Source organism: Schistocerca nitens, chromosome 9, assembly GCF_023898315.1.
Source record: "Schistocerca nitens isolate TAMUIC-IGC-003100 chromosome 9, iqSchNite1.1, whole genome shotgun sequence".
Taxonomy (NCBI): domain Eukaryota; kingdom Metazoa; phylum Arthropoda; class Insecta; order Orthoptera; family Acrididae; genus Schistocerca; species Schistocerca nitens.
In genome coordinates this window covers 15638634-15664990 of record NC_064622.1, presented here as the reverse complement: position 1 = coordinate 15664990, position 26357 = coordinate 15638634, and the positions used below count along the sequence as shown (strand labels likewise).

The following is a 26357-nucleotide window of genomic DNA, read 5'->3' as shown; positions in this document are numbered from 1 at the left end:
TGTAGTTCAGTTTGAAAAAAGTCACACTTTTCGAGACGATAATTGAGTTCTGCTTCTGACAACACTCGAAAAAGATCACGCAAATTGGCAATTTGTTCCTCTGGTGTACGACCTGAGATGACAATATCGTCAAGGTACTTTGAACAAAATGGCACTTTTGCAGCCAGCGTTCCAAATAACCTTGAAAAATGACGGATGCAGAAGTACTGCCGAAGGGCAAACGCAAACACTTGAACAGTCGCAAGTGTGTATTTACAACTAACAATTCCTATGATTCTTCATCCAATGAAATCTGCAAATAGGCATCACGCAAATCTATCTTAGAATAGTAACGTCCTGCAGCAAGCCCCTCCATGAGTTCCTCAGGACGAGGTAACGGGTAAGTTTCAACTACCGAGTGTAGGTTCACTGTAGACTTGAAGTCAACACAAATGCCAATGCAACCACAAGGCCAAGGCAACAAAACGAGAGGATTTGCCTATCGACTAGCCTGAACTGCCGGAATTAGACCATTATCTTGCAATTATTTCAGTTCACTGGCTACTTTGTCTCTTAAAGCAACTGGAAAGAGGCAGGCCCGAAAAAACTTGCCTCGTCTTTCAATGTAACATGCGCTACAAAGTTATTAGCTTTTCCCATTCCTTCTGAAAATAGATCAGGAACTTCTTTAAGCAAGATTTTTGTGCAAATTCAGATATGGAAAGTACATTGCCTTGGATGCCAAGGGCAAACAAATCAAAGGCATCTAAAGCGAAAATATATATGAAGATGGTACGTGTTTTTTCGGACATGTCCGAAAGAACAGTTACCATCTTCATATATATATATATATATATATATATATATATATATATATATATATATATATATATAAGGCTCACCGGCCATTTCACCATCTTCTTCTGTGCGGATGCATAAACACTGCCCGAACTCTTGCGGGAATCGGAAGTACAGTCGCGAGTAATGAGTATGATGGGCAGGGGCGCTATGAATATAGTGCGGGACAATAAGTTGCGAATGTGGGTCTCACGGTAGGCGTGCCAGAGATAAGTCCCTGCAGTCGCACTATCCTCTGTGTCCTCGGTGGCTCAGATGGATAGAGCGTCTGCCACGTAAACAGGAGATTCCGGGTTCGAAGTCCCGGTCGGGGCACACATTTTCAACTGTCCCCGTTGACTTATATCAACGCCTGTATGCAGCTAAGGGTATTCATTTCATTGTAATTTAAACCGAAAGTGTTCTCACTGTCTCTTAATTTCAACACAATAAAATTCACTGTCCTAGTGTGAGATCTGTAAGTGGCAGGCAAACTACGCGGTCCAAGCACTGGAATTTCAAATGGTTCAAATGGCTCTAAGCACTATGGGGCTTAACATTTGCGGCCATCAGTCCCCTACAATTAGAACTACTTAAACCTAACTAACCTAAGGACATCACTCACATCCATGCCCGAGACAGGATTAGAACCTGCGACCGTAGCAGCAGCGCGGTTCCGGATGGAAGCTCCTAGAACCGCTCGGCCACAGCGGTCGGCCAAAATAGTTTGTTAGAAACACAGACCTAGGGCGAGAATGAAGCACAACCTTATCTTATTTTTGTCAGAACTTGTCGTAGGTTTGGAAAACACAACGTTCACGCAAAGTGTACGAGCCTGTTTTTTTCTGGAACCGGGCAAAACTGGCGTTTTTGTGCCGTTGCATACAAAAATTCTTGGACGTGGCCTCTTTTTCCGCACATGTAACACGTTGCATTACGCGATGGGCAATCCTTTTTCGGCGAGCAAAACAGCTAGGACAAGACTTTACTAAGTTCACAGGTCTGAAACTTCCTGGCAGATTAAAACTGTGTGCCGGACCGAGACTCGAACTCGGGACCTTTGCCTTTCGCGGGCAAGTGCTCTACCAACTGAGCTGCCCACGCACGACTCACGCCCCGTCCTCACAGCTTTACTTCTGCCAGTACCTCGTCTCAGTTGGTAGAGCACTTACCCGCGAAAGGCAAAGGTCCCGAGTTCGAGTCTCGGTCCGGCACACAGTTTTAATCTGCCAGTAAGTTTCATATCAGCGCACATTCCGCTGCAGAGTGAAAATCTCATTCTGCTTCACAGGTCTGTTTACCTGCCTGCGTGGCTCTCCGCGCGACTGTGTATGCGCTCGTCGTTGTGGCTGCTTGGGGCGACTCGACCCGACAAATAGGCCGCTATGGCACCCGAATCAGGTTGCTGGAAGATTTGCGGTACTTGAGGAAGTGATGGATCACGGTACTTAAGGATCTGTTCCCATATTCTACTACCTGGGACACTGAATGTTCTTGCATTCCTAATCATTAAATCACTGTAAAAGCTGCCACGACTACACTTACATTTACACTTCCTAGTCATGCCCGTTAATTCTGTGTACCGTTGACGGTGCGCCTCTTCCGGAGTTTTCTGCAAGCGAAAGAACTGATATCTGGCTGCAGCTATTTGAACTTGCTGGTCGTACTACTGAGTTAATGCAGTGATTACTTAGTCTTAGTCCGCAGCTCGTGGTCGTGCGGTAGCGTTCTCGCTTTCCGCGCCTGGGTTCCCGGGTTCGATTCCCGGCGGGGGCAGGGATTTTCTCTGCCTCGTGATGACTGGGTGTTGTGTGATGTCCTTAGGTTAGTTAGGTTTAAGTAGTTCTAAGTTCTAGGCGACTTATGGCCATAGATGTTAAGTCTCATAGTGCTCAGCGCCATTTTTTTGAACTTAGTCATAACAGAGTTCGTCGGGAGACGCAGTTGGGAATAGTTTCTGTATGAACCTGAACACTTGGGACCCCGCAATCGAAAGAAAATATTGTAGCTTTCACTGTACCTTGAACTCGATGAACTTCACTATGTGCTCGGAACTGTGTCAGGTATTCGAGACATTCCTCTTTGGTCTCTGTCGGTCAATTATGGCCAGGGGACATCGGCTGGTACGTACTTCTCAATTCAATAAATTTTACCAACAGCCGTATACTTTAGGTTATTTTATTTTATTTCGAACGTTACCAGTTTCGGCTCTTCATCTTGCCGTCTTCAGGCCCCATATGATGTTTTCGTTATGCAGCTGATGCATACAAAAGGCTGACACCAACTCTTGGTGTCACCCTTTCGTATGAATCAGTTGCATAACGAAAAAAGCACATGGGGCCTGAGGATGGCAAGATGAAGTGCCGAAGCTGGTAACGTTCGAAATAAAATAACCTAACGTATACAGATGTTGGTAAAATTTATTGGATTGATAAATCCTCTTCGGTTCCGTTAAATTACCGGCACTGTGGTATGCTGGTCGGCGGCACTTGTTGGGCTGATGTTTTCGTCTGTCGTACGACCGGCGCTGCTTGTACAGCCAGGAGTTTTTTGTACCGTCGTCAGCAACGCATCAATTTGTTGGTTCTCAAAGTGAGACGCACGTCTCACATCCATCACATTGCCGTCTGCGGCTGAGGTCCGGGCGGGGTAGTCATGGTTTACACAAATATGTTATAGCAAAAAAGGAAGTATAGCCTCTCAAAAGATAAATTTGATTGATTGTGTGGCTCCCCTCCTGGAATACATGCAAGAACACAACAACACATTAGCAAATAGAAATAGGCATGCCTGAAGCTAAATCACTAGAGAAACAAGCAAAATTGTTTACCAAGTTGATTAACTTCAATCTACACAGAATTATCCTCGTCGCCACTTTTGTGTCGTCATTGACACTGTAGAGTCTTGTACCAGGGGAAGCAAGGGAGAAATTTTTGGAAATTTGTGGTATGTTCCTGTGGGACCAAATTGGTGAGGTCATCGGTCCCTAGGCCTACACACTACTTAATCTGACTTAGACTAACTTACGCTAAGGACAACACAGAGACCCATGCCCGAGGGAGGACTCGAACCTCCGACGGGGGGAGCCTCGCGAATCGTTGGAAGACGGCTACCCCGCGCGTCGGCAAGGGAGAGGATGTTGTTTGGTTGCCGGTATTATCTTTCTACAACACAAATTGCACACATGTATTAACAGGGTTCTCTATTAACCAGAAGAAAAAGCTACTTATCTTTAAGCTATCCATGTGTTGTGGTACAAGCTTTTCTGTAATAGTCCACGATAGACTGCTGGTGAACTACAAGTCCAACTATAAACATTACAGTGTCGTAGCCAGTGACGTGAACTGACGGACGTGAACTAGAATAGTGACTGAGTTAGTAACTCAGACTGACTGCGACTGCGACTGCATCTGGGCTGACTGTCTGTGACCGACTGGGCCCAGCTGTCTGTGGCGGGGATCTAAATACTGGCAGTGGAGAGGTCGTTGGCGGCGCGTTCCTTGCAAGTCTGTCTTTGGCCCCTCTCCTGATAGGCGCGTTTCATCCAGCGCCTACTACCGATTTTCTCGCAATCTCTTTGCTAACCTGTGTGCTGGCGACAGCTTATGCCAGCAGTCTATGTAGTGGACTGTTAAGGCAGCCAGTCCACAGTGAAGTAGCCGAAAGGGCACGCGTCAACTCACGCCGTCCGGCGTTAGGTCTGGAACAGGATTCGTAATGAATGTGATAAAGAAAAGAACGTAGCTACTAGAACACTTAACTTTTATATCGTCCTTTGGTATACAGCATTCTTGATGATACAAGTGAGACTATCTTGAATACATGCAATGGTACAAATGGCGCCTTGCTAGGTCGTAGCCATTAACTTAGCTGAAGGCTATTCTAACTGTCTCTCGGCAAATGAGAGAAAGGCTTCGTCAGTGTAGTCGCTAGCAACGTCGTCGTACAACTGGGGCGAGTGCTAGTACGTCTCTCGAGACCTGCCTTGTGGTGGCTCTCGGTCTGCGATCCTGACAGTGGCGACACGCGGGTCCTACATGTACTAATGGACCGCGGCCGATTTAAGCTACCACCTAGCAAGTGTGGTGTCTGGCGGTGACACCACAGTCTATACATGTACATCACCTCTATGTGGTTCAGTCCAAGTGGGATAATTCTACCGTGGGGCATATTTACTCTTTCTTAGAGTCTATAATGTGAATTTGAACGCATTGTCATGATGACACTGTGGCTCAGAGCTCGCTCGTCTTTCGGAAACCGGAAGCAGATTTGCAGTATCGAGGAACAACTACTTGTATCTTTGTCTCCTGCATTATAAAAGGTTTTATGTCTTGCTGGAAGACGTACCTCGAAGGCATGTAATTTCTTGAGTTTTTCTAGTACTTCATATTATCATTCCAAATATGCAGGCTCTAGCGAGTGGGATGGTGGAAGTTCATAAGACGAAACAGCATAGTGCTAGCGTGTTCCGAGCTGACTTCGTTCTCCGCAGCCTCTTGAGGGTGGCCAACTTTTGGTCCAGTGTGTTTATGTGCCTTTAGCGGTGACGCCTAATACGCAGGTAGCCGAATCAGCATTTTTTTTTTTTTGTACGACTGTTGGTGGTGGCAGTACACGACGGGGCCACACTGTCTGTTGCAGCCCACAAGAACGTGCGCGCGTTCATCTCGCACGGCGGCCTGCTGAGCACGCAGGAGGCGATAGCGCGCGGCGTGCCCGTGGTGGCGCTGCCCGTGTTCGCCGAGCAGGAGCTGAACGCCATCCAGGCCGTCCAGCAGGGCTTCGCCGTGCTGCTGCAGCTGCGCAACATCACCGCCGAGTCGGTCCAGTGGGCGCTCGACCAGGTGCTCAACGAGCCCAGGTAGCCGACCGCTCACCCACCCACCCACCCGTAACACCGCGGTTTATCACATCAGACTGTACGGTTCCAGGGACCTTCCCAAGTCTCACACCTATGATGTATGTATGTGCAGACTGAAGCGATGAATGAAAATTTGTACCAAGCCTAGGATTCAAACCTGCGTCTTCTGCTCACTAGGCAGCTGTGCTGAACACAGCGCCGCCCTGGCTCAGTACAGCTGCCTAGACTACACCAGCATGCCTCCTTCCTCAATGCAAGTACCCATTCAGGAAGGTGTAGTGGTTAGCGGATCTGCCTAGTGAGCAGGAGACCCGGCTTCGAATACTGGCCTCAGTACAAATTTCCATTCATCACTTCAGTCTGCATACATACATCGACAAGGTAATACATTCTACAAGTACTAAATCTAAAGCACTCTGAAGATCTTCACGCACTTTTCTTGTGACAGAGGTGATGTGGCCGTTGAGGCATTACTATTATTTCTATTGTTGTAAGTACTGGGTGATCAAAAAGTCAGTATAAATTTGAAAACTTAATAAACCACGGAATAATGTAGATAGAGAGGTAAAAATTGACACACGTGCTTGGAATAACATGGGGTTTTATTAGAACCACCCCACATTGCTAGACGCGTGAACGATCTCTTGCGCGCGTCGTTTGGTGATGATTGTGTGCTCAGCCACCACTTTCGTCGTGCTTGGTCTCCCAGGTCCCCAGACCTCAGTCCGTACGATTATTGGCTTTGGGGTTACCTGAAGTCGCAAGTGTATCGTGATCGACCGACATCTCTAGGGATGCTGAAACACAACATCCGACGACAGTGCCTCACCATAACTCCGGACATGCTTTACAGTGCTGTTCACAACATTATTCCTCGACTACAGCTGTTGTTGAGGAATGATGGTGGACATATTGAGCATTTCCTGTAAAGAACATCATCTTTGCTTTGTCTTACTTTGTTATGCTAATTATTGCTATTCTGATCACATGAAGCGCCATTTGTCGGACATTTTTTGAACGTTGGTATTTTTTGGTTCTAATAAAACCCCATGTCATTCCAAGCATGTGTGTCAATTTGTACCTTTCTATCTACATTATTCCGTGATTTATTCAGTTTTCAAATTTATACTGACTTTTTGATCACCTGGTACCTACTTTTTACTTTTCTTTACACAATCAGGCCAACAGCAACGCATGCAGCCACAGTTAATCTGCTTCTGGCTTCTGCAGTCTTTGTCCAGTTCTCCAACACTCCAGTTGCAGCAAGTCTTCTCTTACTCAGTCGGTCTATCTCTTCCTAGATCTTCTCAACTGTCTGATGCCTGGTGAGATACATTCCACTCTAATTTTGGACTACCGTGTTTCCTCCACACTGCGTGACCTGCCCAATGCAGCCTTTTGCTTTTCATCACCCGAACGACGTTAGGCTGTTTGTACATCTACATTTCCATACATACTCCGCAAGCCACGATAAGGTGCGTGGCGGAGGGTACCCTGTACCACTGCCGGTCGTTACCTTTCCTGTTCCACTAGCAAATAGAGCGAAGGGTAACACTGGTGTCTATATGCCTGTCTCATCTCTCTAACCTTAGCTTCTGGTCCTCACGCGACATTTTTGTTGGCGACAGTATTATCATTCTACAGACTGCTTCAAATGACGGTTCCATAAATTTACTCAATAGTACATCGCGAAAAGAACGTCGCCTTCCCTCCACGGATTTCCATTTGAGCTGCTAAAGAATCTCCGCAAGACTTGTGCGTGGTTCGAACCTACCAGTAACAAATCTAGCATCCTACCTCTGAATTGTTTCGATGTCTTTCTTTAATCCAGCCTGCTACAAGTCGCAAACACTCGAACAGTACTCGACAATGGCTAGCATACTGCACTATATGCAGTCTCCTTAACAGATGAACTAACACATTCCCAAAATTGTCCCAATAAACCGAGGTCGACCATATTTGCCTTTCCTACAACAACCCGTACGTGCTCGTTCCATTTCATATTCCATATTGCTTTGCAACGTTACGCCTAGGTCATTAATCGATGTGCCTGTGTCAAGCAGCACACAACTAATACTGCATTCGAATATTATCGGTTTTGTTTTACCTACTCATCTACTTTAACTTACATTTTTCTACATTGAGACCTAGCTGCTGTTCATCAAAATCAAGTAGAAATTTTCTCTAACTCATCTTGTATCCTCCTACAGATATTCAACGACGTCACTCTCCCGTACATCACACATCATCAGCAAACAGCTGCAGACTGCTGCTCACCCTGTCCGTCATATCGTTAGGTATCTTCGTCATCTCATTTCCTTCAAACCTGATATTACTCAAACTGCTCCCATTTGTATGTATATTCCCATAAGCTAAAATTGCAATATCCTCTCCTTAAACTTCCTTTTCAAGTAACTCCACTCTGTCCTGTATTCAAGAAGCGTTCTATATTACTTCATCGACCTCTTCTCTACTGTGTCGCTCATGCTCTTCAATAACACGACCACAATAAATTTTAACTTCATCCTTGCCTTGCCTACATTCATGAACTTGATTTTGAACAGTTTTTCCAAGTTTTGCTTCTACCTGTTCACTTTCAATTCTCCTTTAATTTATTTGTCCTCAATATCCTCTGTATCCTCTTAAATTATTTCATTTTTAAAAGATGTTACCTCCTTTTTATCTACCTCGCTATTCTTGAAGCTCGTCTTCAACCTCTGACTTTCAGTCTAATTTAAACTTTTCTCGTAGCTTTTTGAACTCTGCCAATTGCTCACTTACTTCTTTGATTTATCTTTGCCCTCCAATCTGTAACCGCCCCGTTAAATTTGCTAGATACTTAGTCAGCCCGTATCGTGATTTTGAAGTGAGAGTTAGTATGATTGTCGAGTAATAAATATTTCGCGTGAAGCGCCGCTGCGACACAGGCAAAGGTCAATTGTGGAAACTAAGCCACTGAATATTAACAGTAATGTTATGAAGGAATACACCCGATTGACGACACTAAATAAGAGGGCACGTACATTAGAGAGTGAGTGGTTCAAAATAAGAATTAATGCTCTTAGGGAAATCGGTCATAAGTATAGTTACGTCCGTACACACTCAAACATATGCGATCGTACGATCGGGGTAGAGGCACGTACGTTCCAAGTACTATCATTCTCCGTGCCCTGGGTAAAAAGAATTGTGGTTAAAATGCATTTATTCACCTGAGAAGGAAAATAATCGGACTTCGTAACCAAACGAAAAGAAAGATCGCAGGTTCTGAGTGTTGCGGCAGATGTGACCTAAATATAGAAACTGACGTCGGCGGCCACGAAGGGAAAGAGACGAACACATTCAGCACCTCTATTGTGGAGCTGCGCCGCCATGAAGATCGACGCCTCCATCTAAATTCTCCACACAAAATTAAAATGATAATAACTCCCAGAGTTACAGGACGTGGGATCCATGGTATCGTAAACGAGAAAAATCACTGTGTTCATAAATAACTTTCATTATATAACACAATTTCACTTTAAAATTACGCAACACGTCTTATCACCAGGACATGAGAGCAACGTAATGTAACTACTACTAAAATCAATAAACGAAGAGCGTAAATCTTCTTTTGTCCGTCAGTGTTAAATACTTTTCTAATTTATCATTGGCATGAGAGTCGAATTATTATCTTTACATTTATCAATAAAAAATTTATTAAGTTCCTTTATAAACCCTCGCTTCACTTCCTCAGTTACTTCACTTACGACCTGTCTGTACAAATTTTGCATCGTATAGGTCATACACTTCTACTTAAGATAGTTCCTATTGGTATCTGATGCCATTTCTCTTTCTTTCCTGCTGGTTTCCTTGCACTCCCTGCTGATTTATCCCCTACTACTTGAAAAAGTAGATCTCGTCTATTCTTCTCTGTTCCTCATTTTGAATAGTCACTGTCAAACATACGAAAAGTGTGAAACTTCCTGGCAGATTAAAACTGTGTGCCCGACCGAGACTCGAACTCGGGACCTTTCCCTAGTTTGAAAGGTAGGAGACGAGGTACTGGCAGAAGTAAAGCTGTGAGGACCGGGCGTGAGTCGTGCTTCGGTAGCTCAGATGGTGGAGCACTTGCCCGCGAAAGGCAAAGGTCCCGAGTTCGAGTCTCGGTCGGGCACACAGTTTTAATCTGCCAGGAAGTTTCATATCAGCGCACACTCCGCTGCAGAGTGAAAATCTCATTCTGGATACGAAAAGTGTCTCTGTCACTGACTAAATAACACTTAACTTCTGCTCTCCAATTACAGGGAAAGATAACTCAAGTATAAAATTCTCAAGTCTTGCCATGTACTTCGCCATGTACAGCGATGGCAGGATCCACCCTTAATTATTCTTTCTATCAGTAATGATGGAGTTCATACAGAAAAGTAATATGTAACAAAATCTTTCAAATGGAAATGAAATCGGATGAATAATTTTAAAGAGTGGCGAAGCAACCTGAATGCTCGCTAATGAGTCGAATAGTATTTAATGCTGAGATAACTGAAAAATATATAAATCTTTACTCTTTCCCAAATTTATTAAATAAAAGTCTCACTGGTATTAGAATAATCAACATAAACAAACAAGCTACTTCAGTGGCTCTGGATTGCTGCAGTATGATAAGTTCTTAAATGCAAACAAAGTTTGTCCACCGCAAAACTATCCAATCTACATGTTCTACCATTGGAAATTCTACCTATTCTGCTGTGATTGGTCGAAGCTGCTGTACGACGGGCATATTTCGCAAACACTTGAGGTAAAATATTGCATGATACATCGCAAAAGATACGTAAACATACAAAAGAAAAAACAAAATACATAAGCGCAACTAATCTCAATGTATATATAACAAGGTGAAATAGTAAAAATAATATAAAAACAACCCTTCAAGAGCAAAGCAAAGACATCTGTTAGACCGTATCTGTCTGTCTTCTCTGACTTTCGCGAGAGCCTCGCTATGACTAAGTGCGACTCCAGTGGCTCTCTTTCTTACTAATCGTCTGGCAGCGAATTATTGCACTATAGATACACCACATGGATCCTAAAATGCAAATCATAGCTGGTCGTCACTGTAGCTTAATGGACAACCCGTAGGCTTTGTACGCAAACAGGAAGTGGTTCAATTCCGTGTTAAGTTGTAACGGACTTTTGTCCTTCATTGCCATATGATACGCGACCTGTGTGGAGGACATGCCTCTAGTTTGATGCAGTGCAGTTAATTTTCCAGGGTAGAAGTTCTGGTTTTTAGACAACATATCAACGAGAGTCACGTTTGGTGGCGAGTATGACAAAATTCGCGGCAACATTTGTTATTAGCCCATCTATACGGTATGACTATGAATTCTGCAAATAACAACAATAATAATAATGTGATCTACAAATTACATTAATGATGAATTAATTCCAACAAAGTCCACAGGAAAAGCGAAGATTTTAGTGACTGATTATACAGTCTACACATCAGGAGTAGCAGAAGTGAGGACTTCTTATCGTTATGTGGCTCAGACTGGAATGTATACCGCAGAGACAGGCTGGACAGTGAGGGGGGAGGCGTGATTATAGCGATAAGAAGTGCAATAGTATCGAAGGAAATTGACGGAGATCCGAAATGCGAAATAATTTGGGTGAAGGTCACGGTTAAAGCAGGCTCAGACATGGTAATTGGATGTCTCTATAGGCCCCCTGGCTCAGCAGCTGTTGTGGCTGAGCACCTGAAGGATAATTTGGAAAATATTTCGAGTAGATTTCCCGACCATGTTATAGTTCTGGGTGGAGATTTTAATTTACCGGATATAGACTGGGAGACTCAAACGTTCATAACGAGTGGCAGGGGCAAAGAATCCAGTGAAATTTTTTAAGTGCTTTATCTGAAAACTACCTTGAGCAGTTCAACAGAGAACCGACTCGTGGCGATAACATATTAGACCTTCTGGTGACAAACAGCCCAGAACTATTTGAAACAGTTAACGCAGAACAGGGAATCAGCGATCATAAAGCGGTTACTGAATCGATGATTTCAGCCGTAAATAGAAATATTAAAAAAGGTAGGAAGATTTTTCTGTTTAGCAAAAGTGACAAAAAGCAGATTACAGAGTATCTGACGGCTCAACACAAAAGTTTTGTCTCAAGTACAGATAGTGTTGAGGATCAGTGGACAAAGTTCAAAACCATCGTACAATATGCGTTAGATGAGTATGTGCCAAGCAAGATCGTAAGAGATGGAAAAGAGCCACCGTGGTACAACAACCGAGTTAGAAAACTGCTGCGGAAGCAAAGGGAACTTCACAGCAAACATAAACATAGCCAAAGCATTGCGGATAAACAAAAATTACGCGAAGCGAAATGTAGTGTGAGGAGGGCTATGCGAGAGGCGTTCAATGAATTCGAAAGTAAAGTTCTATGTACTGACTTGGGAGAAAATCCTAAGAAATTTTGGTCTTATGTCAAAGCGGTAGGTGGATCAAAACAAAATGTCCAGACACTCTGTGACCAAAATGGTACTCAAACAGAGGATGACAGACTAAAGGCCGAAATACTAAATGTCTTTTTCCAAAACTGTTTCACAGAGGAAGACTGCAATGTAGTTCCTTCTCTAGATTGTCGCACAGATGACAAAATGGTAGATATCTAAATAGACGACAGAGGGATAGAGAAACAATTAAAATAGCTCAAAAGACGAAAGGCCGCTGGACCTGATGGGATACCAGTTCGATTTTACACAGACTACGCGAAGGAACTTGCCCCCCTTCTTGCTGCGGTGTACCGTAGGTCTCTAGAAGAGCGTAGCGTTCCAAAGGATTGGAAAAGGGCACATGTCATCCGCGTTTTCAAGAAGGGACGTCGAACAGATGTGCAGAACTATAGACCTATATCTCTAACGTCGATCAGTTGTAGAATTTTGGAACACGTATTATGTTCGGGTATAATGACTTTTATGGAGACTAGAAATCTACTCTGTAGGCATCAGCATGGGTTTCGAAAAAGACGATCGTGTGAAACCCAGCTCGCGCTATTCGTCCACGAGACTCAGAGGGCCATAGACACGGGTTCCCAGGTAGATGCCGTGTTTCTTGACTTCCGCAAGGCGTTCGATACAGTTCCCCACAGTCGTTTAATGAACAAAGAGCATATGGACTATCAGACCAATTGTGTGATTGGATTGAAGAGTTCCTAGATAACAGAACGCAGCATGTCATTCTCAATGGAGAGAAGTCTTCCGAAGTAAGATTGATTTCAGGTGTGCCGCAGGGGAGTGTCGTAGGACCGTTGCTATTCACATTATACATAAATGACCTTGTGGATGACATCGGAAGTTCACTGAGGCTTTTTGCGGATGATGCTGTGGTATATCGACAGGTTGTAACATTGGAAAATTGTACTGAAATGCAGGAGGATCTGCAGCGAATTGACGCATGGTGCAAGGAATGGCAATTGAATCTCAATGTAGACAAGTGTAATGTGCTGCGAATACATAGAAAGATATATCCCTTATCATATAGCTACAATATAGCAGGTCAGCAACTGGAAGCAGTTAATTCCATAAATTATCTGGGAGTACGCATTAGGAGTGATTTAAAATGGAATGATCATATAAAGTTGATCGTTGGGAAAGCAGATGCCAGACTGAGATTCATTGGAAGAATCCTAAGGAAATGCAATCCGAAAACAAAGGAAGTAGGTTACAGTACGCTTGTTCGCCCTCTGCTTGAATACTGCTCAGCAGTGTGGGATCCGTACCAAATAGGGTTGATAGAAGAGAGAGAGAAGATCCAACGGAGAGCAGCGCGCTTCGTTACAAGATCACTTAGTAATCGCGAAAGCGTTACGGAGATGATAGATAAACTCCAGTGGAAGACTCTGCAGGAGAGACGCTCAGTAGCTCGGTACGGGCTTTTGTTAAAGTTTCGAGAACATACCTTCACCGAAGAGTCAAGCAGTATATTGCTCCCTCCTACGTATATCCCGCGAAGAGACCATGAGGATAAAATCAGAGAGATTAGAGCCTACACAGAAGCATACCGACAATCCTTCTTTCCACGAACAATACGAGACTGGAATAGAAGGGAGAACCGATAGAGGTACTCAGGGTACCCTCTGCCACACACCGTCAGGTGGCTTGCGGAGTATGGATGTAGATGTAGATGTAGATGTAGAGTTCTCGTAAAGGTCAAGGTACAGCCATCGATTTGGCTGTACTTTAGCATACTGATTGCGGACCACTCAAACTACTCTTGTTCAACAATTCAGTTCACTAGATTTAACTTTGAAACATGGAATAAACACTTGTAACGTATATCGATAATGTGTCGTTCAGGTAGTCTCTTCCTGAACTCCGTCTTGACAATATGTCGGATAATAGTCGTCATAAAAGCATTCAAAATACAAATCTTTTGGACCACGCACATCGGATGAAAGACAATTTGGCGCATGCTTCATTTTGCTTAAGAGTGGCCCGAAAAGAAACTTGCGTTATAGGCATGAGAACATTCCCGTGCGTAATTAGTTAATAGTAAGACAGTGGTGCATGATTATACGAAACGACGTGGGCTACGATTATCTGTAACCAGTGTCAGACCAAAACTAACAGCACAAATATCAGTGGCTATTAATACGGAGTGTTTCCTCCCTTCTCTCGCTGGCAAGACTTCCAGTGACGTGTCTGAACGTCTATGGACGTATTTTAGTACATTCTTCCTCAAGAGCAGATACCAGACATTGGGGTGTGGAGCGAACTCGACATTCTAACTCATCCCAAAGGTGCACCATTCGGTTTAAGTCGGGACTCTTAGCAGGCCAGTCCATTTCAGGAATGACATTGTCGACAAGCCATTGCCTTACAGACTCCGCTTTATGACAGCTGATAGAAACAATCGTCCTCTCCGAACTGTTCTCGCTCTGTTTGCCGTACACTATGCTGTAAATTGTGTTAACATACTTCCTCATTTAGCGTTTTCTTAACTTCAATACGGGGACCACATGGTAGCCATGTAAAACACAGACCATACGGAACACAACCCCCTCGATACTTCGTTGTTGCGACTACACACGACGGCAGATAACTTCGAACAGGCCTTTCGACGGGTTGCCACCGGGTACAGCCTGGTTCATCATCACTCCAAATGGCTCGTTTCCACTGATGCAATTTCCAGTGCTCTCTCTCTTTACATCACTTGAAGCTTCGCTTAGCGCTTGCTAGACGTGACCCGCTTCATTGCTGTTGTGGAGGGAGTTCATTTGACGCTGTCACAGTACTCCGATTTCGCGGTTCGGTAAAATTCAGTAAAACTTGTGGGAAGTTAGCTTTCACGTGTAATAAGTTGAGTCCGGGTTAATTAAGTCTTACACAAATCACTGCCAAATCCTTCCTTTAAACGTGGCGCAGTAGCGATATGCTACTGAGTTTGCCGGGTCGGCTTATAGGGTTCGGGGCTGATTCGGGTAGCTGGGCTACAGAGCAAACTTTCGACCCAGTATACTTGTATTATCGGTATTATAATGATCCCGTCATTGTGATATGTGTACTGTGAGGAAGTAATCGGTATCGAGCGGGGTCAGTTTGCAACACACATGTCAGCTATGATGCAGGAGTCGATTGTGGAGCAGAATATCTCTGCACCAGACTCAGCCGCACTGGAAACATAAGGGCACAGGCGAATTGGGTCCTGCGAGGAAACTGGACTGGCGCTGCACGAAGAACCTGCGATGACTTCCGGGACGTAGCCGTGGCTGCCTTGCATAAGGTGGCAGAGAACTAGAGATTTACCACCCTCTCCTCATGGACTCCCTCCTTCGAAGAGTGCAGACGATGATTGACCTTAGAGGCCTTTGAAAGGAATACAGGGTGTCCAGAAAAGGACTCCCTGATTTCAAAATTAAATATCTCGAAAATTAAGATCGATAGAGGAATGCAGTAAACGGTATGTTTATTGTGAAAGCTGTAAGAAGTTTATACAGCAGTTTGAAATAATAGTTACAAAAGCTGCTAACAGATGGCGCTGTAATTGCCATACGTAATGTCTAGTATAAATAGTGATCCGAAGCCCAGAGCGATCAGTTCCACTATTGAAACGTGAAAGGAGGTTAGCGTACCGAAGGAAGAGATTAAAACCATGTACTCCATTGAACATCGCGTTTTTCTGGTGCTAGAGCACCACAGGTTAGAAGAGAGTCCTACGGCAACAAGGCCAAGTTTTCAAGCACGATTTAATGTTCCAAAAGGACCCGATGCGAAAACCATTCGTACGCTCTTCGCAAAATTTCAACGAACAGGCAGCGTAACTGATGATCTAGTGGGGCATGTTGGCCGCAAGCAAACCGCAGTTACGCCTGAAAATATCGCCACAGTTTCTGGAATTATTCAGCGAAATCCATTGTCATCCGTCCGTAGAATTGCATCTGATACTGGTTTGAAGCGTTCCAGCACGCAGAAAATACTGAGAAAGAGCCTACACATGTTTCCATTCAAAATTCAAACGCACCAGGCCATACCCGTACGAGCTGTGTAACAACGGTTTGCCTTTGCTAATCAGATGCTCACAATGATTGATAGTGAAGGATTTGATGTTGGCTGCATCTGGTTTACAGATGAAGCACACTTCCACCTGAATGGATACGTGAATAAGCAGAACTGGCGATTTTGGGCTTCCGAAATGCCATATTGGTGTGAAGCGAAACCCCTGTATTCTCCTAAAGTTACTGTGTGGGCTGCAGTATGCAGCAGAGGCATTATTGGCCCTTTTTTCATTCGAGAAACGGTCACTGGTGCACGTTACGTTGCAATTTTGGAACAATTTGTCGCCACACACCAAGCGTTGGAGGATCGACCAGGTACTGAATGGTTTATGCAAGATGGAGCCCGACCACATCGGACCGAACAAGTGTTTCGCTTTCTTGAGGAATACTTCGGGAATCGAGTCATTGCTTTGGAATATCCCAAATTTACTGGTGCAGGCATGGATTGGCCTCCATATTCGCCGGATTTGACTCCCTGTGACTTTTTTTTTTGCAGGGCACAGTGAAAGACATGGTCTACCCGAAGCATCCCGCCACGCTGGACGAGCTTGAATCGGCGATCTCTGTGGCATGTGAATCCATTTCGGTTGAGACACTACGAAATGTGATGGCGAATTTCATTCTTCGTTTGCGCCACCTCTGTAGTGCCAATGGTGAACATTTTGGAAACATTGTGATGTGATTGTTTGCAAAGATTGTTTTCATACGATTATTTCACTTATGTATGCTGATATGAGCTGTACAGCGTACAGCGCCATCTGTTAGCATCTTTTGTAACTTATCATATCAAACTGCTGTATAAACTTCTTACAGCTTTCACAATAAACATACCGCTTACTGCATTGCTCTATCGAACTTTGTTTTAGAGATATTTAATTTTGAAATCAGGGAGCCCTTTTCTGGACACCCTGTATTAAGTGCTAAAGAAACCACATGTAGAGTCCCTTTTGGGGTCCGAGAAACTCTTACTATGAACCGCGAACTGTTCGTTCAGTTAACTTCGTGTTTTCTATAGATTACACACATTGACGGAGTAAAACAAAATCTATTTGATGTAACAAATAGAAGAACAATAAAATGCGAAGCTATCTCAGACGAAATGCAAGAAATTTAAGAGAATCTACATCCAAGGGAAGAATGAAAATAAAAAGAGGACAATTGCGACGGTGACTGATGCAGACACTGCCGATACTTGTACGTAAGTAACAGATGCTTTTCAGACCTGTAGCATTTTCCCAAGGATCCCATTTGTAGTATTCCCTGATGGCTCCTTTTGAAAAATGGAAGCTATTTACATCAGATAATTGTTTTGCTGCTACAAAATGGTACGCAAAATCGTTTTAATAACTCGAGAATTGTACTATAGGACATGAATAATGTGATTACTAGAAGCACTAATCGCATTTGCAGAAGTCAGATTTAATACGGTACTGGTGATGCATCATGGTAATAAAATTTTACAACAGAATAAGTACAAAAACGAATTATTTGAACTACTTGTACACTGAAATTCATACACAGTTTAATATTTTCTTCTAGCTGAAACACGCAGTATTTTATTGAGTTATATGCAATAGTGCCTCGCTTCCTTTCTCTATCCTTTCAGTCGATCGACGAAGTTTTATTTAGAAATAAAGGTATTTCTTACTGTTTACTTTATGAAGTTTCCGGAACTTTCTGGAAAACGGTAGCATCTGTCTGGTATGTTACTATTTGTCAGTCGCGCAGTCGTCCAACTTTGGTCTCCTTTTTGTGTTTTGTCATTTTTGAAGCATGGCATACCATGTCAAACTTCATTAAAAAAATTTCCATTTTCCTATTTCTCTGGAGAAGCCCTTTGAGGAAAATTAGCTGCTCTAACAACATTTGGAATTTGGAGCAGCTAATTACGCTGAAATCTATATCGCGGTGTAACGTTGTAGAGAAAGGAATCGTGCTGTTATTTCATTTTTACAGAGCACCTGTGGAAATGACGTGAACGTAATTTTGGTTGAAATCCGCAGGTACCGCGAGAACGCCCAGCGGCTATCCAGGATCTTCAACGACCGCCCGATGAAGCCGCTGGACGAGGCTGTCTACTGGACAGAGTACGTGATCAGGCACCAGGGGGCACCACACCTCAGGTCCGCGGCGCTGGACCTCGCCTGGTACCAGTACTTCCTGGTAGATGTCGTCGCCGTGCTGGTAGCCGCGGCCGCGGTGCTGCTCCTAGCGGCGGGGATCGCAATCAGGGCTGTATTGCGGCTGTTCGCCGGCAAGAAGGCAGCGGCGCCTCAAACCGCGAAGAAATCAAAGAAGACGCACAAGAAGGATTGAGCTTACTTAGTTTACAGTGTTTTTACATCTGACATCAGCTCTGTGAAAATTTCAAGCTGAGAAATGCTCATTATTCATACTCATGTCCGCGTAAAATAAATCGCCCATCTTCTGCTTTCTTCATACGGTGATGAAATGTTGCATAAGACCTTACAAACGCTTATCAAGTACACTGGCGAACTAATCACAATACAGGTAACAGAACTACTTCGGAGAGCAGTATGTCAGACGCACTGTGACGTCTTTAAGCTACGAATAACTTTAACATATTGGTCGCGAAAACCTCCGTAAATGACGATAGTACAGTGGAAACTCGATTAACAGTCATCTTCGGGACCGTGGCCGTGACGGTTGAACGAATAGACGGATAACAGAAACACTATATTCTTCCAAAACATAACTCAATCAATTATTTTATGTATAGACACATATCACTCTCACAGTAATACAATAATATTTCGGAGCGAAAACAAATTAAACACGATTGTAATAGCAAGTAAAACTATTTATTACATGATAAAAACATCCGTACATTAGGTATAAAAGTACCAAAATGCGTAATGTACTGACTGTACTGTACATAAACTTACAGGTGAAATACTTTATCTAGCTTGGAAATAGTCAGTCAATTTCTTCTGCCTTTTTGATGTTCGAGCTTTCACTGCGGCAGTATTTCGTATTTTTCGGAGCAGTAGTGCCTGCGTTGCATTAGCCTCTTCTTGACTTTCAAACCATTCTATACACTTGGACAGCATTTTTTCGGCCTCTGAATGGCTAATAGTTTGTTTTTCTTCATGGTTTGAACACTCGTCTTCATCAGCTCCTTCTTCTTCTTCTTTGGTGGCACACGCTGGCAACAATTTCGTCATCACTCAAAATTTGAAAACTCCCATCTACTTTGTCACGCTCTAACCACTCTGATACTTCTTCTGACGTCAAATTTGTGCTGATTTGTAACAAATTGACCATCTCGTCAACTGTCACACACTCAATGTAAACAACACGTTTACGTTTTTCAACATTTTATCAAGTCATTGTATCACACACACCTACACTAAATACGGTAGTGTAAAATATTATTCAACAAAGCTTATTCGAGTGGAAAACACGTTACACGGCACAGCCCGCTAGGTACATTGCGACAATTACAGTCTTCTCGCAACAACTGGAAACCGATCCAGTGGTAATTGTTGACTCACAAGTGAGACAAAGACAAGAAAAGCGGGAGATGTGTTAGCACGTCAACTGAAGGTCATATTTTATGTACCATTCTACGGCGGGCGGGTACATTCACTTCCCACTAAAATAGAGTAAATAAACAAAGCGAAAGCGTCACTGCATTCTGTTATTACAGTATTATCATGCCGTTACAGCAGTGACAGTTAACAGAAACTGATGGTTTAAAGAGTGACGGTTAATCGAGTTTTTACTGTAATGTAAGAGATGACCTACACATCAATTTTTATTACTGCGATAGTGTCATGCCATTAATAATAGCAATAAAAATTATTATACAGTCTCATCCGGAAATCTAGGGATTCAGCTGCTAATATTGTACTCATATGAGGATAGGAGACTCACTTTTGCGTGTGATATCTGTGTCATTTGGAAACAACAATATGATATCCGAGTCAGCTTAGATACGCTTTCTGAGGAAATGGGGTGGTTGATTGGCAGGCCGTGTGGGGAGCAGGGGGTTAAGCCTTGTTCGACTTACGATCACGTCAAAAATTAAGTTACACATACTGGCTATTTGTGAATCCATTAACTATTGCCGCAATTGAATACAGACGGAATTGAATTTATAGTGTGACACTCATGAAGAGTAGTACAACACCAGAAACCAGAACAGAGGTGCAAAATAGTGCTACAATCCGTTCGTCATAAGACTAAGCCTGATGTCAACATTGCACTATGTATTCTTCCGATTTGCTGTAACCTCATTGGATTTCCGTTTCACGTGGGACTGCAACCAAGCTGTCTCGAGGACAGTCGAGTACGATAATAAGGGTGCGTTTTGTGCTGGGAGTTAGGCGCACATCGACTTAGCGGTAATACCGGCACATTTAACTTGGACAGCACTGGCCAGTCATCTGGTGCAGCTAGCCTGCAGTGACGTGGCCAGCTGCAGTTCACACGTAAAACGAGACGAGCAGAGGTGCAATACAGCTTCGAACGTCATTTAATTTTTAACGAGAATGAAATAGTACGCTGCAAATCTCCCGAAATACGTTCCTTAGACTACTAGACGAAAACCGCAACACGTTCTCGTTTTTAGCTAACGGACTATTGTAATTAAAAACAAGAATGATGAAAGAATGAGATTTTTCTCTCTGCAGCGGAGTGTGCGTTGATATGAAACTTCCCGGCAGATTAAAACTGTGTGCTGGACCGAGACTCGAACTCGGGACCTTTGCCTTTCGCGGGCAAGTGCTCTACCAACTTTTTTTCATATTGTTCGTTGTTGATCGTTGTGTTTGGTCGTTGCGGACGTCGCAAGACATCCTGTTCAAGTTCGGTGGTTGATCCTTCCACTCATTTTTTTATTACAGAGGCCAACCGGCTCTTTGACCGAACACGCTGAGCTACCGTGCCGGCAAAAACCAACTGAGCTACCCATGCACGACTCACGCCCCGTCCTCACAGCTTTACTTCTGTCAGTACCTCGTCTCCTATCTTCCAAACTTTACAGAAGCTCAGGAGAAGCAAAGGTCCCGAGTTCGAGTCTCGGTCCGGCACATAGTTTTAATCTGCCAGAAAGTTTCAAGAATGATGAAATTTTCTGACGTAACCACAGGGTAATTTTTCTGCATAAGCTGTGTGTAACGTAAGAGAGTATTGAAGGATTTCACCGTATAGTTAAATATTGAAGCTACTGAAGGTATTACTTACAGTCAGTCGTCTGGAAATCTCGTAGCTCCTTCCTTATCCGAATCCGATAAATACATTTCAGTTCTGGCAGTGTCACCTGCTTCGTTAATAACGTGCCTATCAACAACAGAATCGACGAAGCCAACCAGGCGCAGCATTCTCTCTCGTTTTATAACGAGCCGTTCTAAAGCCCACCAGCGTTCGGCAGTGACGTGTGAGAAAGATGCGTGCCTTAGTTCCAGTACGTCTGACAGTTGAACAGTCTTGTTACTTCTCGGGCCAAATCCTGCAGCTTGGCTCCAGATCCGTAGCAAATGTAATAATGCAGCATTTGTATGATGTGCTCCATGCTGTGAAAATGGTTATTCTTTATGTTTCTACGATACTTATGTACCTCTGTGGTATAAAACGATGGACATAATCCAAATAAAGAGAATTTGGTTTTTCATTTTTACCTTAAAAATTAAATTGTTATGTTTTCTCGATTTAAACAACTTTTATGAACAGACTTTCATAAAACACCGATAATTAAGAATTTTTATTTGAAATGGAAACTGGAATTTCGGGTCCAATACGTAATTAGAAACAAGAAGACGTGCATTATTCATAAAAATGATTATGAATTTTACAATTACCAGATGTAGGTATTTCAAATTGAACGAGGAAAAAGATGACGCACACGAGACTTGAAGCAGCGTACCATGACATGCTCTTGCTCATCGATCTATTTCGTTATCGATTCCGCTACAAAGCCTATTTGGTGTTGTGAATCAACTGTACGTAATACAGTCCCTCGGAGAACTTCAAAGCCGATTATCTCTATAAATTTATGAAAAACATTAAGAACAACCTATTTCTCGGTACCTTTTAACCGTCTTCCACTACGGGACAAGAAGAAGCCTTAGCCATTTTCATACTGCGAGTTAACAGCGTCACAATCTGGGCAAAACGCTGCACAGGCTATTACGGTACACGATTTTTGAAATACAAACTACGTAGCTAAAGCGTGTTTAAGAAAAACGTTGATGGTTGTTAATACATTTGAATACCTTAATGTTTCATTTAATTTAACTTAGTAATAAGATATCTAATACATAAGTGGGACCCACTTCTAAGAGCGTAACGACACCAGTGTACGTGTGCTACGGCCGACGTGGCCGTGCGGTTAAAGGCGCTGCAGTCTGGAACCGCAAGACCGCTACGGTCGCAGGTTCGAATCCTGCCTCGCGCATGGATCTTTGTGATGTCCTTAGGTTAGTTAGGTTTAACTAGTTCTAAGTTCTAGGGGACTAATGACCTCAGCAGTTGAGTCCCATAGTGCTCAGAGCCATTTGAACCATTTGTACGTGTGCTACGGCATCTGACAAATCATCGCGTTTGTGTTTGTTTACATCAGGTTTATTGTTATGATTGTAAGTAGGCTGTTTAGGTTTTCATGTTGGTAACGCCACGTAGCGCTCTGTATGAAAATCACTGACTGTGCTGTGTGCAGTCTGTGGCTGGTTGGCATTGTTGCAGTAGTTGCTATTGTGGCGTTGGGCAGTTGGCTGTTAACAGCGCGTAGCTTTGCGCAGTTGGAGGTGAGCCGCCAGCAGTGGTGGATGTGGGGAGAGAGATGGCGGAGTTTTGAGAGAGGATGATCTGGACGTCTGTCCTTCAGAGACAGTAAATTTGTAAGACTGGATGTCATGAACTGATTTTTGAACACTATTAAGGTAAATACATTGTTTGTTCTTTATCAAAATCTTTCATTTGCTAACTATGCCTATCAGTAGTTAGTCCCTTCAGTAGTTAGAATCTTTTATTTAGCTGGTAGTAATGGCTCTCGTTGTATTGCAGTAGTTCGAGTAACGAAAATTTTTGTGAGGTAAGTGATTCATGAAAGGAATTGGTTATTGTTAGTCAGGGCCATTCTTTTGTAGGGATTTTTGAAAGATTGAGCTGCGCTAAAAATATTGTGTGTCAGTTTAGTGCTGATCAGAATAATTAAAGAGAGTAATGTCTGAGTACGTTCAGTTTTGCTCAGCTGTTTGAAAATCAAATAATTTAAGAGGTTTATCAGCACAGGCATTTATAATTTTTCTAAGGGGACGTTTCATGATGAATGGTTTATACAGGGTGAAAAGTATTTAAACCGACAAACTCTGGGAGGTTGTAGGGGACATCAAAACAAATATTTTTCCCTAATGTCGTTTTTTCTTATGAGGAGTATTTAAATCGGTAGAGGAAGATTTATCTGGCGGCAAATTAATTAAATCAAAAAACACTTTTCCATTTTTTATGACCAATAGATAACACATTAACACAACCCAATTTCAATTATAGTAGATTTTCAAAAATACCTCCATTGACATGTAAACAAAGGTTACACCGTCGGATCATGTTCTGTCTGACACGGGCAAAAACCGCAGGTGTATCCTGAATTGTTCCTGCTGCTGCTACTGTCCGGGCAACCAGATCCTCATCTGATGCAACAGGAGTTGCGTAAACAAGGTTGCGCATCTCTCCCCACACAAAAAGTCCAGAGGGGACATATCTGGGGATCTAACAGGCCGTGGTACAGGATCACCTCGGTCAATCCACTGTTTTGGGAACCGTCGGTCAAGGAATCGACGACTGAAATGTGCCGGCTCCCCGTCATGTTGGAACCACATGCGTTGTCTTGTAGGGAGCGGGACGTCTTCCAGCAATTCTGGCGAGAAAATTGTAATAGTGCCTGCCATTTAATGGCCTAGGTAGCAGATACGGCCCAATTAAACAGTCCCCAACAACACCGACCCACACATTAACGAAGAACCGCACTTGATTAACGCTAGTAACTATGGCATGCGGGTTATCCTCACTCCAAACATGCGAATTGTGCGTGTTGAAGACTCCATCACGCCCGAACGTTGCTTCATCGGTAAACAACACGGAGGATGGAAATGTAGGATGCATTTCACATTGTTCCAGGTACCACTGAGAAAACTGTGCTGTGGGTGGATAATCAACTGGTTCCAGGTTGTGGACACGCTGTAAGTGAAATGGACGTAACAATTGCTCTCGAAGGACTGTTCTTACATTTCTCTGATTCATTCCCATGTTACGTGCAATTGCACTAGTGCTGATTGAAGGATCCCGCTCCACATGCTGCAAGACAGCTTCCTCAAATTGCAGCGTTCTTACCGTGCGACGGCGTCTCTGTCCAGGTAATTTGCTAAACGACCCGGTCTCACGCAGACGTTGGTACACAGCAGCAAAGGTCGTATGATGCGGGATACGGCGATTAGGATATTGTTGTTGATAAATCCGCTGTGCAGCTCGTCCGTTGTGGTACGCTACGTAGTACGCACCAACCGTATCAGTGTACTCACTCCAGGTGTATCGCTGCATTAGTAAACAGAGACAATGCACTGCTACACTGGTGGACAGCAGTTGCCTACAACTGAAGAGCGTAATACGCCCACTAACAACTGAAGAGCGTAATATGGCCTCCACTGGTTTAAATAATCCTCATAGGAAAAAATGAGATTAGGGAAAAATATTAGTGAACACAATTAATTACACAGACACAATTCACATCTCTGTGCAAGCCTGTGCAAACCAAAGCTAAAGTAAATCGTATGTGTAGAGAGTGACTCCTGCTGTGGCTGGCATGTCCAATAGTCTCTGCGGCTGCGGCTGCGGCTGCGGCTGCGGCTGTGGTAATATTGAAAATTAACTGGATAGGTAAGGTATCAGATGAAGAGCTATCAGAATGAATGTATGAAGAAAGATCTTTTGGACAATATACCAGGATGAGGGGTAGATAAATCCTACATCTGTTATGGCGTCCATTAATAGTTAATCAGCCACTGTGTGGAGATACACAGGAGCCTAATTGAAGACACTGCTGAAGACTAGGACATGCTAGCACACGCCTGAGCAGACGTTCTTACGCAGTCTATGGGCAAAAGATGGCAAATATAGAAATTACACACGGTACAAAGTAATACGTCTGAGAAGTAGAGTATATTACACTTACACTACCTTATTTTTCATTAGTCACCATCGTTTTCTCTAGCGATGAACGATAATCGGAGAAACTCCATTACTTATTTTACACATATCTTACTAGACGCCGGCCGAAGTGGCCGTGCGGTTAAAGGCGCTGCAGTCTGGAACCGCAAGACCGCTACGGTCGCAGGTTCGAATCCTGCCTCGGGCATGGATGTTTGTGATGTCCTTAGGTTAGTTAGGTTTAACTAGTTCTAAGTTCTAGGGGACTAATGACCTGAGCAGTTGAGTCCCATAGTGCTCAGAGCCATTTTTTTTTTATTTACTAGACAAACGCGACCGCTGCCAGCTGATCTTCGGTACTGAAACATAATATAATACGTTGAAAGAGACATTGTGTCTCACCTGCATGGAATGTGTTGGCTTGTTGTATGTGTAAGCGCAATTGTCTTTTGATATTGACAGCAAATGAAATAGTCAGATTGGTTGATTTCTAAGACGTCTGTGAAAATGTTATCTATTGTTGCCTAAACGTCAACCGTCATCGGTTTGAGAAAAGTGCAGAAAGCTTTGTTATGCACTTCTTCAAAGATGGACATTAGACTTTCTTATGACTCGGGGCGAGGGGTGGAATCGATTATAGAGTTCAGTTGAAAGTTTACTATTATACTTCTGGTGAGCTGGTGATTGTGACCTGTGTCACACAAAGCATTGTACACACCACCCCCATACAGCAAAAATAATAGATACATCGAGGTTATAGAGGACTTGTTCCTTATCTCGTGTGGCATACGACAGAGTCGTGGAAGGCGACTTGAACAATATAACATGTGTCGAAACTGGAGTTGTAAAACTGCTTTAGACTACCATAAAGAAGCGCAGTCTACGGTAGTTTACCCAGTAGCTTTGTCCAATTAAGGTCATACAAGCATTACCTATACGCCGGTTATGTTGGATAGCTGTTGGGCGTTATCTCGTAATAATCGCT

At 43.4% G+C, this 26357-nt stretch overlaps 1 protein-coding gene across 15 annotated transcripts in view; it reads left to right on the top strand.

Annotated features, from left to right (window-relative positions):
- LOC126203013 (UDP-glycosyltransferase UGT5-like) overlaps positions 1 to 18646 on the top strand; it is a 972471-nt gene extending 953825 nt beyond the window's left edge. For 7 of the 15 annotated variants that reach the window (XM_049937217.1, XM_049937222.1, XM_049937250.1 and 4 more), the window contains 2 exons: positions 5458 to 5677; positions 18211 to 18646. In XM_049937217.1, the coding sequence (XP_049793174.1) occupies positions 5458 to 5677; positions 18211 to 18523 (533 nt within the window). In that variant the 3' untranslated portion in view covers positions 18524 to 18646. The remainder of the gene's footprint in view (positions 1 to 5457; positions 5678 to 18210) is intronic. The other 8 variants (XM_049937220.1, XM_049937221.1, XM_049937216.1 and 5 more) reach the window with 2 other exon arrangements.
- Positions 18647 to 26357: the final 7711 nt, after the last annotated feature.